This window comes from Oreochromis niloticus, linkage group LG3 (genome assembly GCF_001858045.2).
Source record: "Oreochromis niloticus isolate F11D_XX linkage group LG3, O_niloticus_UMD_NMBU, whole genome shotgun sequence".
Classification (NCBI taxonomy): domain Eukaryota; kingdom Metazoa; phylum Chordata; class Actinopteri; order Cichliformes; family Cichlidae; genus Oreochromis; species Oreochromis niloticus.
Window position 1 is genome coordinate 58,938,900 of NC_031967.2, and position 20,498 is coordinate 58,959,397.

Here is a 20,498-nt window from a genome sequence, read left to right on the forward strand (position 1 = left end):
GGTTGCTGAGGAGATCAGAGAGGGAGGGTTCCCAAAGCATAGGGGTGAAGCAGCTGCTGAGTCAGTGCTGTATAGAGAGACAGAGCGGCAGTTAATTTTCCACAAACTCATAGTTTGAATTCTGTTTCAGTATTATGACAATTTTCTCTGTATTTCTTTTTACAATAGCGGATGTATTTTACTTTCTTAAGATGCACCGTCGCTTGTAATGAAAAAAGAGTGACTTCCTATTGGCTGTAGAGAACCATTTCTTTCAATAGTATTTTACTTTCTTATATTACAGACGCAATAAAGAACCTTTAAGATTATCTGCCTAGCAACAAATTGCATTTTTATAGAGTGGGGTGGAGGCAGGCGCTTGTAATGAAAAGAAGAACTTTCTACCTACAGACCACCCACCTCGTATGTGTAAACCTTAGAGGAAAAAAAGCGCTGCGCACATATTCAGAAATCGGCCTTACTTAAACAATTAAAACACCAGGTATTTTGGTTTTGTGCAGCCACTCCTTCTCAGACCAAAGTAAAGAGTTTTTCTTCATTTTTTGAGCTACTTTTACAACGGGTTTTCTCAATAGACAGAAACCCTAAAAGAAAACGGTCTTGTTTTACGCATATCGAGGAGGAGTCAACAACCCCTCTAATCGTTATTAGTATTTCTTAATGCCTCCAGCCAAGCAAAGAATTTCATATTGGCCTCAACTCATTGTACGTGTAAAATAACCCTTAGTGAAAAAAAGCACAGCGCACATATTGAGAACTTGAATAAGTTCCATCGGTTCATTACCTCCGAGAGATCGGGATGCTTCCTCCGTCTCGTACCATAAACGTATGAGAAGAAAACCCCCAGAGAATTTATTATTTTGGTAAGAGAGAGAGAGAGAGAGAGAGAGAGCGAATCGAACAAACTTTTCTACAACACGATATACCACTCCGGGTCAGGAGGGGCGATATAGCACGGACCGGTCGGATGACTACGCCGGATGGAAGCATAACCGGAAGCGTGGCAGGGAGTTTCCCTTTGACCTTCATCCTGCTCCATGATCAGCCGTTCAAACTTTCCCCAATATTGTAACAACAAAGTTAGTTTTTTAAGATCAGACAGATCACAAAACATTCTTCACACACAGTCACTGAATTACCATCTGTGGCACAAATAAGCTTCAGGGACTGACTTGTTTTTTAGAACCGACCTTTGACACTTGGATGTTGGCTTAATTTTTACACAAAGAGAAATTTGACCCTAATAAAAAAAAAACATGGTGAATACTTACCTCAACTTTGATGGGGTTTTTTCACAGCTATTTATTTAGAAAAAAGTAAAACAAGGACACAATTAATGCACATTGCAGAGTACATGAATGGGAATTCCTCCTCTCTATACTTACACTGCTCCCTAACAAATGCCGAGTCATCATCTCCATATTGTGTGTCCCACTTTTCGAGTTTCATTGAACTGTGCACAAGATGTAAAACAATGTATTAGTTTTTTAAGTCCCCGGTCTAACAAGATGCCATTCATTTAGGAGACTAATCATTTTTTGATTTTAAATTGTGCTAACGCAGTAACATTAAAAATAAAACATATTAGAACTCTTTTTTTTTTTTGTTGGACACAAGAACAACTCGAGCATCTTTTTTTTCGGGAGCCGAACTAGGGCTTACATGTTTGCCGTGCCCCTGGGGACCAGTGCGAGGTTGTGTGGCGTGGAGGGTCCAGACACTCCACAGCACAGACTTTGCTATCCGCACAGAGCTTTTCTGGTGTGTCTCATGCAAAAGAGACAATACAGCTCACGGTAAGCCTGTCCTTTATAAATATCTCTTTGATTATTCAAACAGTGTTTAAATTGTGACTCCAAAAACATTTTATCTATGTTAAAATATACAGATGTATATATTTCAAGTTTTTAGCTTAAACAGACTCTTGAGCAAAATCTGTAGTGACATAATCAGTGTGCAGCCTAATGTACATCGTTTAAGTGTATGTTAATCGGTACATGAAGCGTACCTCTGAAAACAGTCCATCATTTGTGAATTTACTGATTTGTTTTTTAACCGCAGTTTTCACAAACTGCGGATGATGAAATTATTGCAGAAAATGTCTTTAAACTATCGCCATTCCTACTTATTGAGCTACTTCTTTACTATGTGAATAAACAATTTGAACGAGAAAGGATTTAAAGACACAAAAGTAAAAAATTTGTAATGAAATTTATGTGACCGTTCTTCCGAAATCCGACAGAGAGTGAAAATCCAAGAGCAGCTGCAAGCCTCTGCATTAATGATCTTTCTGTTTCTCTCCTTGTGTGTGTGTGTGTGTGTGTGTGTGTGTGTGTGTGCTCACAGAGCGGAGGTCACGGCAAGAGTTCCCCGAGTTGACACGTATGAACCATAAAGTCAGTTTGGACTGAGGAGCAGTCGGTAAACTACATTCAGTGTAGACAAAATTACTTTTTTATCCGATGCATGCACAAGAAATCAAATCTCTGTATCACATTTTCATTAAAGCCTTATTATTTTATGGGGACAAATTACCGTAGATCATTAATAGGGAAGAAAAAAGGAGGATCACATCAGCAATGGGAGACAGAAGTCTTGATACGTGCTTATAACTTAAAACACACAAAAAAAACCCAGTTACAGCCGGTAAGATTTATGGTATAAACCAGACTTTCACAGTCTGCATCTTTACAGGGTTTTTTCTGCTTTTGTTCACTCCTAGTGTGATTAACAAACATCAACCCACAGAGCCCACTAACTATTAGCCGCTTTTACCCCCCTAAACAGTCAGTTGACTGAGAGAAATGCAATCCATTATTGTGAACGCTGAAGGAGATGCGCTCCATAGTCAAACTTATATTTCCTTAACTTACATCCTATGTTCTGTTTAATCCCTTTGATGGAAAATTGGTTAAACCGTTGCTCAACTTATGTCTGAATGACGGCAGATAATTCTGATGAAACTGACCCGTAAGCACTTTGCAGCTGAGTCGAGGGCTCGTGGAAATAAGGTCAAGGAGGTGTCCGGCGTGAGTGCGGCCTGACATTCCATTTGGGGACAGCTGCCAGACACATTAGTGCAACTGTGAGCAGCAACTCCTGTATACTGAACATAAGAAAAGTAATGTGTAGTGCTTCCTTTTTTTTTTTTCTTTTTTTTTTTTAAAAAGCCAAGATTCCAGGGCTCATGCTTATATAGTTTTCTTTTATCCGAAAAACAGGTTAGTTTATCCGGTTTGAGGAGTTGGTTCCCTGGTCCAGATATTTGGGACGGTTCAAATGCCGAGTCTCCAAATGCAAACAAAAGGATATTTTCCACGTTATTTCTTAAATGTGCATAAATGGGATGTCCGATAAAAGTAATAAACGATAAATGTAAATCAGTTTTTTAACTGTGCAGACCCACTCCAGTGAAAGCGATAAAAAAACGTTCATGACTTTAAAGAGATTATGAACAAAATGCAATACATTTTGGTTTTTGCTACATTAACAACTTTTCCAACTCTGATTCTCTGCAGGACCAACACGGACATCAGTTCAGACTGAAATCCAGTTCAGAGGGCACACGCAACATGTTCAAGCTTGCACGGAGGCCTTGCAGTAAAAATAAGAAGATGGTTAAGGCGAGAGATTGCTATTCTGTCTTTTACATCGGTACAAAGGGAGGACTAAATGCCAAAAAAGAGAAAAGTTTTTTAAAAAATGACGCTTTAAAACAGTTCGAGTATCTTTGTGTTTACGGGGAGAAGGGAATAACTGCGGCCGAGGCTCTGAAAAGAGACGGTCGCTTCACCGATGACCTGGGCTACTTTGAGCTGGTTAACATCGACGACGAACGTAAGACTGAGTGCACGGACATAATCGATTGTCTGGACAATAAGAAATTCCAGATATGTTTTCCACAGGGAGCAGATACGGATGTATCCATCCCAGAGCAGCAGAAACCTCCACACGCATCAAATAATGCAAAGCGCAGCGGTGGAATGACATCGGTCTTAGATGTAGCACGGCAGAATGGATTGAGTCTAAAAACGGCAATCAAAGAAACGGGCAGCAGCATTGACCGTAAGGAGGTTTACGATCTACTTTGTCAGCAGTATCCGCGTCTGAAAGGATGGCAGGAGAGTAGATTCCCCAAAAATTCTTTTCAGGAAGCACTGAAGTACAGGAAGGAGAGCTTTGGAAAGAGCCGGCAGCCTTTTACTGAAATTCGCAGCGTTATGTTGCTGCTCGAATTGAGCGAGTCAGTTTGTCTCATATCCGGTTCCTTCATAAAGCAAGGCACAGGCTTTGTGCTATTTGACAACTTTGTCTTGACCAACGCCCGCTTATTCGACTACTGGGTTAAATCAAACACACCTAACTGGCGTGAATTTGTAAACGTTACCGTGGTCTTTAACTTTGAAGACCAAGAGTCAGACAGGAACAACCTCAGCGCTAAGGTGTTCATCGGCGACGATAAGTTAGATTATGTCATACTTAAGCTAGAAACAGAGAAAGTACCGCCGGGGCTCCTTAAGAGATTTGGGCCTGTACCTTCAGACGGCGAGGCCTGTGTCGTCGGACACCCGGGAGGAGGAGTGAAAAAAATGAGTCCTACGTGGGTCGTGGAGAAAGAGAGGGGAGAGCATGCTGAGAATAATGACAATTTAGAAGACTGCGAGGAATTTTGCAGTCTTTGTGAAATGAATCAGCAGATCAAAAACGACCCGTATGAAAATATCTACGTCACCTACAACACTCTCATGTACCACGGCTCTTCCGGCTCCCCGGTTTTCGATGCCGACGGACGAGTGTTTGGTTTGCACAGCGGCGGGTTTTTCTATGGGTTTCCGAACCTTAGCGAGAGTGTGATTGAGTACGCCTTTCCTCTGCTCACTATATTTGAAAACTTTGTGGCTAATCTGAAGAAAGATGGGTATGGGGAGGTGTTGGAAAGAGTTGAGGAGGAAGCGAAGGGAAATCCTCACCTAGAAAACATTATAGCCTCTGTTGTGGGGTCAAAGCAAGGCAAACCTGGCGCGATGTTGCAGGAAGTTGAGAGTAAAACAGATTCTGAGGAGATGGCTGTGTAGAGACAGAATGATCGCAGTAGTTTGCCTGTTTTGTACAGATGACCTCTTATTTTACAAATTCTTAGTTTTCACTCGTTATCATTACGACAAAGGGTATGGGGCTCTTGACAACCATTTTCACAGTTTTTGGAAAAAGCAAGGACAATTTGTGTTTCCTTTTTTTATTTTATCGTAGTTTTGTTTTTAGTTTTGACAGACATTTAACATAAACTTGTTTCTTTTATGAGCCTTTAAGATTAGTTGAGTGACCGCATGATTTTACATTGCTCAACTAGTGTAATGAAATCATTTTTTTCTACTTTTTGTGTGTGTGTATGCGACCTCACTGTAGATGCTGAAGACGTTGTAATTCTTGTTATGTATGTATTCAAGTAAAGTTTGGGATTTATTAAAGGCTGTTTGGATACAGCTTCTGTTTTGAGGCTGCGAGGTTTTTTATTTATTTCACATCCCCCCAAAAACACCATTTTTAAAGTTGTTCTTGCATTGTATTTTTATGTTCTGAAGTATTATACCCAGTCTCATTTCTTCAAGCCACGCCCTCTCATACTCATGTTGTCTCTGCGTATCTACCTCTTCACCGAGATCACAACCTGTCAGTTTTGACCGGTGGTCATAGGTTCCTTCCAATAATATGACGCGAGACTGGCACTTTATTAAAGAAGGCACGTATTAACAGCACAACCCACTAAAAAACCCCCAAAATGGCTTCCTTTTATACTCTACCTATTCGGGTGAGCATCCGGACTAGCCCGAGTATGGGTGTTAACTAATCAAAATGAAAGCATTAACGTACAATAACATTAGAGCACGTAACAAACATATACATATTTCCAAAATACGTACTATAAACAAATCAATAACATATGCTTCAACCGTTACTATCTAACCATACTCCCCTAACCCGGCACACTGGTCTGCTCCAGGAGCTCTTAAGCAGGTGATTGAGCCGCTTCCACATCCTGCAAGAAGCAACCGGGACAGGTGACTACTTTTACAAATTCTCTTTTCACATAGGTTACCGACAAATGATTAAATGTAAGTAGCTCTAACTTTGGCTCTTTTCTGACACAGGTAGGATGGACCTTGTCGCTTCACCTTTACAAGCTGTCAATTTAATCCTACATGAAAATAACCTAATACAGAATTCATGAGAACTAGTGCGTTGTCTTTATTGTATTATTTTTAATTCCCAGTCAATCAATTAATTAATAAAAATGCAAACTAGGTAATTCTTAACGCTTGTTACGTATGTATTCAAGTGAGGTTTGGGATTTATTAAAGGCTTTTCACCGCTATGCAAATGATACCCACTTTTATTGGTTAAACTGAGGTTATTGTAACGGGGCGTAAAAATCTTAGAAACACTGTCTAACAAGATCCTTACTCTGGACGGTATTGTCTTGAGCCGTCTGTTGTAGTGATTTGGCACATTATAACTAAAATTGAGGCACACAATCCCATCGCACAACATCACAACATTTATTTATTTACAAAAATAAAAAAAACTTTTTTTACAGAAAAGAATTGTAACTTCGCATTTTATCACCGATTAGGTGGGTACATAGGGTAAGTCCTCATCCCATAGTGATTCGGGTAATTTCTCAGGGCCTTGGAAGGGTGGCCGTGTCAGGATACATGTTTTTTTCTCTTTTTTTAATCAGTCTTTCAGAGAAAACATTAGCAGCCACCTCTGTAACACTCTGCAACCAACCGCAGCTGTCCGATTTTCACCATGTCCAACCCTACCAGATTGGTGTATGCCTCAGCGATGGCGTCAAAGACTTTCCTTTCCGATTTCAGCTCGTGCAAGAGAGTTTCCGCCACCATGCGGACTTTGACGTCGTCCATTTTGATGTTGTGAGCAATCAGCAGACGTTGAATGGATGGAATGAAACGAGGGGAGAGGAGTCTTTTTCTGATGGTGTAATAGTTGTCGGAGTAAAAATCATCCTCCAAGACTTGCAGACACTCGTGCTGTTTCTGGCTGGGGTGATCGGATTTACAGCCGTTGCATTCGTCAGTGAGGTACTTGTTGATTACCAAGTTGACCAGATGATACACCGCCGTTTTCACGGCGTCAATGAATAAAGAAGACGCCCAGCCGTCCAGCTCGTCGGCATGTCGCTGCTCCTCCGGGGGTCTGTAGTAGTCGGGGGTGTCGGGTACTATTGTGCCCTCAGCCGCAGAACTTCCCTCCTCCTCGGTGTGGCGCAGGGGTGCAGAGTCCATCCTTCTCTCTGCTTTTGAGCTAAAAATGGTTTTGAAGGAATGAGACGGCAGTCTTCTTTTTAAAATAACAGAAGGGGGTGTGATCTGGAAGTGGGTTGATCTTAGAGAGCGGGTGGGAGTGGCAGCGATTTTCAAAAACCGTAGAGTTGGCCACGGCATCTCTCCGTGGAAACAGCAGCTCATAATTAAACCCAGGTATTTGGAATTTTAGGGGGGTGCAATGGAAACCAGGGCATTTTTATTAATTAATTGATTGACTGGGAATTAAAAATAATACAATAAAGACAACGCACTAGTGTTTTTGGGGGGATGTGAAATAAATAAAAAACCTCGCAGCCTCAAAACAGAAGCTGTATCCAAACAGCCTTTAATAAATCCCAAACTTTACTTGAATACATACATAACAAGAATTACAACGTCTTCAGCATCTACAGTGAGGTCACATACACACACACAAAAAGTAGAAAAAAATGATTTCATTACACTAGTTGAGCAATGTAAAATCATGCGGTCACTCAACTAATCTTAAAGGCTCATAAAAGAAACAAGTTTATGTTAAATGTCTGTCAAAACTAAAAACAAAACTACGATAAAATAAAAAAGGAAACACAAATTGTCCTTGCTTTTTCCAAAAACTGTGAAAATGGTTGTCAAGAGCCCCATACCCTTTGTCGTAATGATAACGAGTGAAAACTAAGAATTTGTAAAATAAGAGGTCATCTGTACAAAACAGGCAAACTACTGCGATCATTCTGTCTCTACACAGCCATCTCCTCAGAATCTGTTTTACTCTCAACTTCCTGCAACATCGCGCCAGGTTTGCCTTGCTTTGACCCCACAACAGAGGCTATAATGTTTTCTAGGTGAGGATTTCCCTTCGCTTCCTCCTCAACTCTTTCCAACACCTCCCCATACCCATCTTTCTTCAGATTAGCCACAAAGTTTTCAAATATAGTGAGCAGAGGAAAGGCGTACTCAATCACACTCTCGCTAAGGTTCGGAAACCCATAGAAAAACCCGCCGCTGTGCAAACCAAACACTCGTCCGTCGGCATCGAAAACCGGGGAGCCGGAAGAGCCGTGGTACATGAGAGTGTTGTAGGTGACGTAGATATTTTCATACGGGTCGTTTTTGATCTGCTGATTCATTTCACAAAGACTGCAAAATTCCTCGCAGTCTTCTAAATTGTCATTATTCTCAGCATGCTCTCCCCTCTCTTTCTCCACGACCCACGTAGGACTCATTTTTTTCACTCCTCCTCCCGGGTGTCCGACGACACAGGCCTCGCCGTCTGAAGGTACAGGCCCAAATCTCTTAAGGAGCCCCGGCGGTACTTTCTCTGTTTCTAGCTTAAGTATGACATAATCTAACTTATCGTCGCCGATGAACACCTTAGCGCTGAGGTTGTTCCTGTCTGACTCTTGGTCTTCAAAGTTAAAGACCACGGTAACGTTTACAAATTCACGCCAGTTAGGTGTGTTTGATTTAACCCAGTAGTCGAATAAGCGGGCGTTGGTCAAGACAAAGTTGTCAAATAGCACAAAGCCTGTGCCTTGCTTTATGAAGGAACCGGATATGAGACAAACTGACTCGCTCAATTCGAGCAGCAACATAACGCTGCGAATTTCAGTAAAAGGCTGCCGGCTCTTTCCAAAGCTCTCCTTCCTGTACTTCAGTGCTTCCTGAAAAGAATTTTTGGGGAATCTACTCTCCTGCCATCCTTTCAGACGCGGATACTGCTGACAAAGTAGATCGTAAACCTCCTTACGGTCAATGCTGCTGCCCGTTTCTTTGATTGCCGTTTTTAGACTCAATCCATTCTGCCGTGCTACATCTAAGACCGATGTCATTCCACCGCTGCGCTTTGCATTATTTGATGCGTGTGGAGGTTTCTGCTGCTCTGGGATGGATACATCCGTATCTGCTCCCTGTGGAAAACATATCTGGAATTTCTTATTGTCCAGACAATCGATTATGTCCGTGCACTCAGTCTTACGTTCGTCGTCGATGTTAACCAGCTCAAAGTAGCCCAGGTCATCGGTGAAGCGACCGTCTCTTTTCAGAGCCTCGGCCGCAGTTATTCCCTTCTCCCCGTAAACACAAAGATACTCGAACTGTTTTAAAGCGTCATTTTTTAAAAAACTTTTCTCTTTTTTGGCATTTAGTCCTCCCTTTGTACCGATGTAAAAGACAGAATAGCAATCTCTCGCCTTAACCATCTTCTTATTTTTACTGCAAGGCCTCCGTGCAAGCTTGAACATGTTGCGTGTGCCCTCTGAACTGGATTTCAGTCTGAACTGATGTCCGTGTTGGTCCTGCAGAGAATCAGAGTTGGAAAAGTTGTTAATGTAGCAAAAACCAAAATGTATTGCATTTTGTTCATAATCTCTTTAAAGTCATGAACGTTTTTTTATCGCTTTCACTGGAGTGGGTCTGCACAGTTAAAAAACTGATTTACATTTATCGTTTATTACTTTTATCGGACATCCCATTTATGCACATTTAAGAAATAACGTGGAAAATATCCTTTTGTTTGCATTTGGAGACTCGGCATTTGAACCGTCCCAAATATCTGGACCAGGGAACCAACTCCTCAAACCGGATAAACTAACCTGTTTTTCGGATAAAAGAAAACTATATAAGCATGAGCCCTGGAATCTTGGCTTTTTAAAAAAAAAAAAGAAAAAAAAAAAAGGAAGCACTACACATTACTTTTCTTATGTTCAGTATACAGGAGTTGCTGCTCACAGTTGCACTAATGTGTCTGGCAGCTGTCCCAAATGGAATGTCAGGCCGCACTCACGCCGGACACCTCCTTGACCTTATTTCCACGAGCCCTCGACTCAGCTGCAAAGTGCTTACGGGTCAGTTTCATCAGAATTATCTGCCGTCATTCAGACATAAGTTGAGCAACGGTTTAACCAATTTTCCATCAAAGGGATTAAACAGAACATAGGATGTAAGTTAAGGAAATATAAGTTTGACTATGGAGCGCATCTCCTTCAGCGTTCACAATAATGGATTGCATTTCTCTCAGTCAACTGACTGTTTAGGGGGGTAAAAGCGGCTAATAGTTAGTGGGCTCTGTGGGTTGATGTTTGTTAATCACACTAGGAGTGAACAAAAGCAGAAAAAACCCTGTAAAGATGCAGACTGTGAAAGTCTGGTTTATACCATAAATCTTACCGGCTGTAACTGGGTTTTTTTTGTGTGTTTTAAGTTATAAGCACGTATCAAGACTTCTGTCTCCCATTGCTGATGTGATCCTCCTTTTTTCTTCCCTATTAATGATCTACGGTAATTTGTCCCCATAAAATAATAAGGCTTTAATGAAAATGTGATACAGAGATTTGATTTCTTGTGCATGCATCGGATAAAAAAGTAATTTTGTCTACACTGAATGTAGTTTACCGACTGCTCCTCAGTCCAAACTGACTTTATGGTTCATACGTGTCAACTCGGGGAACTCTTGCCGTGACCTCCGCTCTGTGAGCACACACACACACACACACACACACACACACACACAAGGAGAGAAACAGAAAGATCATTAATGCAGAGGCTTGCAGCTGCTCTTGGATTTTCACTCTCTGTCGGATTTCGGAAGAACGGTCACATAAATTTCATTACAAATTTTTACTTTTGTGTCTTTAAATCCTTTCTCGTTCAAATTGTTTATTCACATAGTAAAGAAGTAGCTCAATAAGTAGGAATGGCGATAGTTTAAAGACATTTTCTGCAATAATTTCATCATCCGCAGTTTGTGAAAACTGCGGTTAAAAACAAATCAGTAAATTCACAAATGATGGACTGTTTTCAGAGGTACGCTTCATGTACCGATTAACATACACTTAAACGATGTACATTAGGCTGCACACTGATTATGTCACTACAGATTTTGCTCAAGAGTCTGTTTAAGCTAAAAACTTGAAATATATACATCTGTATATTTTAACATAGATAAAATGTTTTTGGAGTCACAATTTAAACACTGTTTGAATAATCAAAGAGATATTTATAAAGGACAGGCTTACCGTGAGCTGTATTGTCTCTTTTGCATGAGACACACCAGAAAAGCTCTGTGCGGATAGCAAAGTCTGTGCTGTGGGAGTGTCTGGACCCTCCACGCCACACAACCTCGCACTGGTCCCCAGGGGCACGGCAAACATGTAAGCCCTAGTTCGGCTCCCGAAAAAAAAGATGCTCGAGTTGTTCTTGTGTCCAACAAAAAAAAAAAAGAGTTCTAATATGTTTTATTTTTAATGTTACTGCGTTAGCACAATTTAAAATCAAAAAATGATTAGTCTCCTAAATGAATGGCATCTTGTTAGACCGGGGACTTAAAAAACTAATACATTGTTTTACATCTTGTGCACAGTTCAATGAAACTCGAAAAGTGGGACACACAATATGGAGATGATGACTCGGCATTTGTTAGGGAGCAGTGTAAGTATAGAGAGGAGGAATTCCCATTCATGTACTCTGCAATGTGCATTAATTGTGTCCTTGTTTTACTTTTTTCTAAATAAATAGCTGTGAAAAAACCCCATCAAAGTTGAGGTAAGTATTCACCATGTTTTTTTTTATTAGGGTCAAATTTCTCTTTGTGTAAAAATTAAGCCAACATCCAAGTGTCAAAGGTCGGTTCTAAAAAACAAGTCAGTCCCTGAAGCTTATTTGTGCCACAGATGGTAATTCAGTGACTGTGTGTGAGGAATGTTTTGTGATCTGTCTGATCTTAAAAAACTAACTTTGTTGTTACAATATTGGGGAAAGTTTGAACGGCTGATCATGAAGCAGGATGAAGGTCAAAGGGAAACTCCCTGCCACGCTTCCGGTTATGCTTCCATCCGGCGTAGTCATCCGACCGGTCCGTGCTATATCGCCCCTCCTGACCCGGAGTGGTATATCGTGTTGTAGAAAAGTTTGTTCGATTCGCTCTCTCTCTCTCTCTCTCTCTCTCTTACCAAAATAATAAATTCTCTGGGGGTTTTCTTCTCATACGTTTATGGTACGAGACGGAGGAAGCATCCCGATCTCTCGGAGGTAATGAACCGATGGAACTTATTCAAGTTCTCAATATGTGCGCTGTGCTTTTTTTCACTAAGGGTTATTTTACACGTACAATGAGTTGAGGCCAATATGAAATTCTTTGCTTGGCTGGAGGCATTAAGAAATACTAATAACGATTAGAGGGGTTGTTGACTCCTCCTCGATATGCGTAAAACAAGACCGTTTTCTTTTAGGGTTTCTGTCTATTGAGAAAACCCGTTGTAAAAGTAGCTCAAAAAATGAAGAAAAACTCTTTACTTTGGTCTGAGAAGGAGTGGCTGCACAAAACCAAAATACCTGGTGTTTTAATTGTTTAAGTAAGGCCGATTTCTGAATATGTGCGCAGCGCTTTTTTTCCTCTAAGGTTTACACATACGAGGTGGGTGGTCTGTAGGTAGAAAGTTCTTCTTTTCATTACAAGCGCCTGCCTCCACCCCACTCTATAAAAATGCAATTTGTTGCTAGGCAGATAATCTTAAAGGTTCTTTATTGCGTCTGTAATATAAGAAAGTAAAATACTATTGAAAGAAATGGTTCTCTACAGCCAATAGGAAGTCACTCTTTTTTCATTACAAGCGACGGTGCATCTTAAGAAAGTAAAATACATCCGCTATTGTAAAAAGAAATACAGAGAAAATTGTCATAATACTGAAACAGAATTCAAACTATGAGTTTGTGGAAAATTAACTGCCGCTCTGTCTCTCTATACAGCACTGACTCAGCAGCTGCTTCACCCCTATGCTTTGGGAACCCTCCCTCTCTGATCTCCTCAGCAACCGTACCCCTCCCCTCATGCTTATGGAACATGAAGCAACAGGTCTGAAAATGACTAGACACTTCCGGAGTATTTCTGGTAGGGTCAAAAGGTCGAAATCGAGGCCTTCAATAGTAAATATGCTGTATTTGAATACGTCATACTCGGAGATGTAGCCCCACTTTCCACAGCCCTCAATAGGCAGAGTCCATTCTCCCCGCAAGCTCCTCGGAGCCGGTATCTGGCTGCGAAACATAAAGACCTCCTTATTTCTCCCTTCTTTCCGCGGAGCATCGGCTGCTTCCGATCTGTTACTGTAGACGGTGACGGGGGTGTCGCTGATAATCGACGAAGACCACTCGCCGCTGCTGCCTCCCATGCTTACGGCCTCCGCAGAGCAGATCTCTTCCCCGTCCAAGTACAGAGGAACACAGGGCTGCAGAATGAAAGGATCCATCTTGCGTCTGCGCATAGTGCGCCGCCCTCTCTGTTTTTATTCTCCACCCTCCCTCTAAAAACTTTTTTTATTTTTTTCTCACAACAGGTGGTGCGATTATGGATCATATTACACACTTACTGTGGGGGAGGGGAGGGGTCATCAATCAGATTTTGACACAAGCCGCTGATGCAATTCGTCATGCTTAGGGATCAAATTACACACTTCCAGTGGGGGAGGGAGGGGTCATCAATCAAATTTTGACACAAGCCGCTGATGCAATTCGTCATGCTTAGGGATCAAATTACACACTTCCGGTGGGGGAGGGGAGGGGTCAAAAGGTCAAGGCTAGGGTCATCAATCAAATTGAGACACAAGCTGTATACCTATGTTTTTTGCTGTGTTTATTAAGCAGTGACCATGCTATTGGGTAAGAGAATATCCTGAAGTATCAGTGGGAGAGTTTACAGGTTTATGTTCATCGTCCAGACCTCAGTAACAGATTTAAAGATGATGAAGTTAGTTTTTCACCTCATATGCTAAAATAAACTTACTGACTGATAAAAACACATCAGAGCTTCACAGTGTCACAATCTGCAATGACAGAATATGTGGAGAGAGGAGGAGGAGCCAACTGTAGACAACTGAGACGAGAGTGAGGTTGAACAGAAAGACAGTCATTTATTAAGGCTCGAATGTTGACATACATAAAATGTAAAACTCAGACTGGACTGACTGACTAAAGTGGGGAAAATAAAGCAAAAAACAAGGAAAACTGGACCATGACGTGAGAGACACAGTGGAAATACAGACAACCTGACAGAGGAAAACAGACACAACATAAGCACACAAGGGTATTTAGGGAGAGTGGACCTGACGACACAGAAAGCAAAACTTTACACACTGAACACAGGACGTGACACTGTCAAAGTAAAACAGGAAACACTAATTCACTAATTCACACAACATGACACAGGAGACTGGAGGGAAGAACTAGATAGACTTTGAAGACAACGAGAGGAGACACACATGATGGACTGGAGAGAATGTACAGGAGGCACAATACAGACAGAGGAGACATGCACAGAGGACAGACTTAAACTTAAACAGCGATAAACTCAAACCTAATTAATCCACACTGACAGTAAACACTAGAACTTTTCTCCAATACAGCAAAAGAAAAATCAAGATACAGAAATGCAAAGATGCTGGTCACTCTGCAGCTCAGAAGGCATGCTCAGTGGTGACATCAGCAGTGACATCATCACCATCTTCAGCCAGTCCCTGACCTCCTTCATCACGCTGGCTCATCTCCATGGAGACGGCCGGTTTGTTCTGTGTCTTCCTGCTCCAAAAGATGTACAGCAGCAGACCAGTGGAGATGCAGTACGGACAGAAGACCACTAGATGGCAGAAGAGTCTGAGCACAGACTCACAGGGAAGAGGAGCTGAAAGAGGAGGACACAGAGGAGGTCAGGGTAGCCTGTTTTGTCTGATTTATAGTCGTCTGTGCTCTGAGGATGTTGAGTGATGCTCAGTCATGTTGGAGGATCTGAGCTAAACCGTCTTCACCAAACTTTCAGAAGTCTCCTTTTTTCTTCCACCCTCAGGAGGTGGAAGTGTCCTCCTGCAGACACGAAGTTTCCTTCCAGCCTCCTTAGACGTGTTAGCTAACCCTGAGTCTGATTTAGTCTGCAGTTTTCTTTGTGCTTGTTTTTCGTGCTTGTAGCTGGTCTCAGAACCTCATGCTGCACTTTCAGACCCTGCTGCTAGAATCACATGACTCGTCATCATGGACAAATTTACAGCCTGTGACTCTTGAAGATCCCACAAACTGCTGGAAAAAGTCCAAGCTCAAGAAAAAGAAGAGTGGCTATGACTCCAGAAGCTGATGGAGCCTTTAAATTTGTTCAGAATCAGAACCAACACCCCAGTCAGACCCTGAACAAAGGAGCAGTCCAGCTTTGTGCCATAAACACACATCGTTTTTTTCTAAAATGGTCTCTTAGAAGTTCAGAATGAAGTGGTGTCAAGGAGTTCCTACAGTCACAAAGTTTAAGTTTAAAAGTCGTTCCAACAGCAGTGAAACATTAACATTAAAAACAGCAGCTCTTAATGTTAGCATGGAAACCTGAACAGAGAAGCTGAAACTTTATTTATCAGCTGTAAACAGTCAGTCAGATAAAGGAGAGAAGAAGAAGAAGAGGCTGACCGAGGATTGTTAGACATGATGATGGAGCAGCGACCACAGAGCACCTACATCACCTCAGAGTTCATGTTACCGTCAACTCACCTGCAGAAACAGCCAGAGCAGACAGCAGCAGCACACACACACCTGCAACAGGACAGAGGTCACTAAAGGTCAGCAAAGGTCAGAGGTCATGATGAGGACAGACAGGTGTAGGAGCATCAGCTCACCTGCAGCAGTCAGCAGAAACAGGCCTGAAACTGAAGAACACACTGATCAGAGATCAAATGGTCACATGACCAAAGAGAAGCATTCAGACTGCAGTGATTGGTTACTGTTCCCACACATCAATAACCCACAGCGCCCTCCAGTGGTGGAAACACAGATAATACATGTGGAGAAACATGAAGGAGACTCACAGCAGAGGCAGACGCTCCGTCTCAGACAGCCGTCACCTCCACAGCTCCACAGGTCTGCTCCTCGACCTCCTACATCACACAGAGGAGTAATGGAGCACATCAAACCCATGTGATGGTTCGTGCTGACAGCGTGATGGTGTTTGTTAGACAGTAGGAAGTGCTGTGAACTTGTTGTTCCTGCAGACACATGAGTGGAAGGAAACCTGGGACCAGCTGAATGTGTGATGTGTAAACACAACTCCTCTGTGTTCAAACGCACAAACATTATTGTTCCAACTCATCCTGTAGCAGCTTTTAAAGCGATAAAGGAACAAGACTTTTACTTCTGTGCAGGTTTATCACCTTTTAGTTTACTGCAGAGGAACCGAACTCCACCCAGAACCAGAACCAGGAGAACCACAGAGACCAGACCTGCTACAACTGGGACCAGGAGAGAGGGAGGAGGAGGAGTTTCTACAGGAGGGGCAAAGTTTGTGGAGGTGCTTGGAGAAGGACAGTGAGGAGGAGGAGGATGGATGATTTGGGGAGGATCTGCAGGAGAGATGATGAAGTTGGTTCAGTCAGTTTATTATCAGGTCACAATGTTACATCAGCTTTTAAACAGGAAGTGATGTCAGTGTTCTGACCTCTGACCCTCAGAGAGCTATTAGGAGACTTTCCACCCTGATCAGTAGTACACCAGTAGAGACCTTCATCAGCCTGCGTGTTAGTGATGTTGTGCTCTGGTTTAGGACCATCAAAACTTCCTTTGATGAAGAAATAAGCTTCGACTGTGGCACCATTCCTCTGTCTGCAGCGCAGAATGACATCACTTCCTGTCCTCACAGGAAGTGCAGGAATCTCCAGGATGACAGCTTTATCTGACCATCAGAGACAAACAGAGTTAATGAGAGCAGAGTCACACAGAGACAGAGACACAGCTGGAACATCTCACCTGTAGTGTCTGATTGGACACTGAAGGAGACTCTGTCACTCTGCTGTCCAGAGGAGTCCTCACACCAGAAGGTTTCACTGGGAGCAGAAAGATCCACAAAACACGAGGAACCAAACTTCATCCAGAACCCTGAACCAGCTGCTCCACAGTCCTCAGTGAGTCCTCCTCTGGTCCTCTTCACTGTCCATCCATCAGCTGTCTGTCCATCATCAACACAACTCAGATACACTGAAGATCCTCTGAAGAACTGCTGAAGGTTTGGACTGACAGACAGAGACACTGGAGGACACACACACACACACACACACACACAAACACACACACACACACACAGAGTAAGTGTATTTGTGTTCTTGTTGGAGTCTCACTGATTGTTTTCACTTCATCAACTCACCTGCAGAAACAGTCGGTGCAGACAGCAGCAGCAGCACAAACACACCTGCAACAGGAGGACAGAGGTCACTAAAGGTCAGAGGTCACTGAAGGTCAGAGGTCACAAACAGGCAGACCACAGTCTGGACTCAGACCCTGTCACACACGGATCCAAACAAACCAAATCAGATTTTCCAACCTGCAGTCAGCTGATGTGACTAACGTGGACCTGAAGCTTGTAAGAGGTGACCTTCCACCACTGAGACGAGTTTCTCAGCTTTGACTCTGAGCATCGTCACCATGTTTGGCTCCACACACTAAAGCAGTTTCTCCACAGTCGACATAATCACAGCTAAATATGGTTCCCAGCTCATCAGTGAGCTCCTCCACATGTGTGTGAGGCTCTGAGTCAGCCAGGGTTAAAATCCTGGCAGCACAAGCTGGAGCTCAGTTTACTCACAGAGCAGAAACGTGCAAAAGCACAGGAGAGTGGAAACTGTGGTTGAGATGTGTTACCAGTATAACTGAGACACAGTCAGTGTGTGAAACAGAAAAGAGGAAATTCAAGTTCTTTCTCTTTTTATTTATCTCCCTTTGAACATGCATCACATTGTATTATGTTAAAATGGAGCATTATGCACATGAACAGTCTTACATATGTGTTTACTTCTATGTTGCATCTACATATCTGTATCTGTGTGTTTATGTTTGATCCTCTGGACTTTTGCTTCAAGACATCGTCTCTGACACGACCTCTTTAAACTTTAGATTAATATACCTGGTTTACACACACACACACACACCTATCCTTGTCTTTGGGACATCGTAGGGACACCTGAGCAGAACATGTATAGTAGGAACCATCCTTTCTGGTGGTTATACGGCACTGAGAAAAATAAATAAACCAGGCTTTATGTCAGTCCTCCATCACAGACGGTTGGTCAGTGACCTGCTGGTCAAAGGTCATTGCATCTCCAGCCCACATCCACTGTACTGAAGGGAAGTTAAAGACTTTCTGCTGCACTTACATTTGGATCAGCTCGATCCATGACTGTCATTCAGGCAGTGATGCCTGGACTGGAAACAAGCATCCTTAAAATATTACAACATTCCAGCTCCTGTGTTTGAATGTAAAACAAATGTGTTGTTTGATCTGGAGACTGAACAATAAATACATTTTATTTTGATTATAGAAGTAATGTAACTACAAACAAACTTAATAAACTAATAATAAGAATAATTAAATCTGAGACGTTGTTTCATTGTAAGATTATAACAATGATGACAGTATAACTGTTGTTGTTCAGCACAACAGTGTCCAGGATGTTGGCTTTGTTTTAGATTTCAAAATAAAAGTTGGGCTGATTTAAACACCATTACAAGAAGTGTTGTTAATTATTCTCTTTGAATCACATTTGCATTCAGTGTTATATTAATATAAGTTACTGCAAGTTGTTTAATGTAGCAGAACTTGACATGTTTGTCAGTGGGTGAACAATCAGTGTTACACAGTCATCAAGTTATTCTTAGAACTGTACACTTAATGAATAAGTTGTCCTAATATAGTCATCTTAAGCTTTACTCTGTTTGTTTGAGGCAACAAGTTTATTATATTTTATTAGTTCTGGGAGCTAATTAGATTTCACAGTGTGGATTTAGTGTCTGTGTCTGTCCTGCATCACAGTTTCCCACATTCCCGGCTGTGTGTAGCAGAGCTTCCATTCAGTTTAATGCTGATGAATAAATGAGCAGCAGCTCTGAGTTTGACTCACCGAGGAGCAGAGAGACACACGGAGTCTTCATCGTGTCTGGATGACGACTGAACATCAGTCTGAGCAGCAGCGAGACGCCTTCAGCTTCATCACTTCCCCTTTAACAAGTTTAACACATGAAGTGTTTCACTGGCTGAACTCCGCCACACTGTGTGGTTGGTGAGGGCGGGGCTTACTTTACTGCGCCGCAGCCTGTAGTTATCATGTACCAAGCTAAAGTTCATCATTGTCCCAGCATACACACACTCAGGAAAAGGACAAAATGTTTCCATGAACACGCTTTTCAGCATCTCTTTATTGACCACTTTTCACACACGGTTGCTGTACGCATACAGCCGGCTGTAGCTTTTTGGCTCACAGACTGACACACACCAACACAACAGCAGAGAGAGTGCAGACGTTAAGGCGGCGAGGCGTGATTGCGGGTCCCGCTCAGGTGCCTCGGCCTTCCCTGCAGCAGCGCTGCAGACCACACCCCGCTGCACGCATTAACCTGGTAAAATACATATTTAGGCAGAATTTTGCAAATGTCTATTTTTCTTTTTTTACCAGCATAGTGCTTTTCCAATTATTATTTAAAAGTCAGGTCAAGACTCCAAAAGCCCAAAGGCGATATAAGGGTGGTGGCTCACAACAGTTTTTGTTTGCTACATGGATCATTTTAGTTCAGCTGGGTGTCTTTCCTTTTGTTATATTTCTTTAAGAGTTCAAAATGTGTTAATTACATAAATAAAATGTAATTTTCTCTGTAGCACTTCATGGATTTCCTACGCAACAAACCTTAGTTGTTCACACAAAACATAAAAGTAAAAAAATAATATATACAGTGTTATCTTCATTTTAGATATCAAAGTGTATTTGCGGCTCCCAGTGTTTTCTTTTGCGTGGAAACCGATTCCAAATGGCTCTTCGGGTGTTAAAGGTTGCTGACCTCTGTCCTAGGAGGTTAAAGGAGCCACAGAGTCCAAGACTGTTTGACAGCAAGAATAAAACCAGGAATTAAGCTCTTCTGTGTCAGAGGAGACCAAGTGTGTCCGTGCTCGTGTGTAGGGCTAGGTACTGACTGTACCAGGTTTAAAGAGTCAATAAGGCTTAAAAGGTCCTTTATCAGTGGCTTATCAGGACAACATACATGTATATTAAAGTCTCCTCATGACGATCTCCTGGAAGCCCAGTAGCACAGCTCTCTGTGCGATGTCTGCTGTGCTGAAGATGATCTCTGATCCTCCTGAAGGCTCTCTCCTGGCCTCAGCTTCCATCGCTC

General features: G+C 42.2%; 2 protein-coding genes and 1 long non-coding RNA gene across 5 annotated transcripts; 1 reads left to right on the forward strand and 2 right to left on the reverse strand.

The window, feature by feature from the left end:
- Window positions 1-1,748: 1,748 nt before the first annotated feature.
- LOC109202374 (protein FAM111A-like) lies at window positions 1,749-5,524 on the forward strand. Of its 3 annotated transcripts, none has more exons than XM_019359520.2 (3): window positions 1,749-1,796; window positions 2,347-2,421; window positions 3,519-5,524. In XM_019359520.2, exon 3 carries the CDS (start codon window positions 3,573-3,575, stop codon window positions 5,073-5,075), a length of 1,503 nt encoding a protein of 500 aa, XP_019215065.1. In that variant the 5' UTR covers window positions 1,749-1,796; window positions 2,347-2,421; window positions 3,519-3,572; the 3' UTR covers window positions 5,076-5,524. The 3 variants fall into 3 exon arrangements, with proteins under 3 accessions (XP_019215065.1, XP_019215066.1, XP_025761511.1); XM_019359521.2 differs by lacking the exon at window positions 1,749-1,796 and adding an exon at window positions 2,134-2,191; XM_025905726.1 differs by lacking the exon at window positions 1,749-1,796 and having other exon boundaries at window positions 2,137-2,421.
- A 2,273-nt stretch (window positions 5,525-7,797) lies between these two features.
- LOC109202375 (protein FAM111A-like) lies at window positions 7,798-12,736 on the reverse strand. Its single transcript, XM_019359522.2, has 3 exons — window positions 11,342-12,736; window positions 10,719-10,793; window positions 7,798-9,622 (listed from the first exon to the last, which is right to left on the reverse strand). The coding sequence occupies exon 3, from the start codon at window positions 9,566-9,568 to the stop codon at window positions 8,066-8,068; it is 1,503 nt and encodes a 500-aa protein (XP_019215067.1). The 5' UTR covers window positions 9,569-9,622; window positions 10,719-10,793; window positions 11,342-12,736; the 3' UTR covers window positions 7,798-8,065.
- Window positions 12,737-15,397: 2,661 nt separating this feature from the next.
- On the reverse strand, window positions 15,398-16,606 carry LOC112846286 (uncharacterized). The gene is made up of 4 exons (XR_003219185.1): window positions 16,499-16,606; window positions 16,157-16,225; window positions 15,968-15,997; window positions 15,398-15,884 (listed from the first exon to the last, which is right to left on the reverse strand). It is a non-coding gene; the product is annotated as an uncharacterized LOC112846286 (long non-coding RNA).
- Window positions 16,607-20,498: the final 3,892 nt, after the last annotated feature.

Excerpts from the sequence above, each read along its gene's own strand:
- LOC109202375 (XM_019359522.2), bottom strand. The coding sequence starts at position 9,568 with ATGTTCAAGCTTGCACGGAGGCCTTGCAGTAAAAATAAGAAGATGGTT.
- LOC109202374 (XM_019359520.2), top strand. The coding sequence starts at position 3,573 with ATGTTCAAGCTTGCACGGAGGCCTTGCAGTAAAAATAAGAAGATGGTT.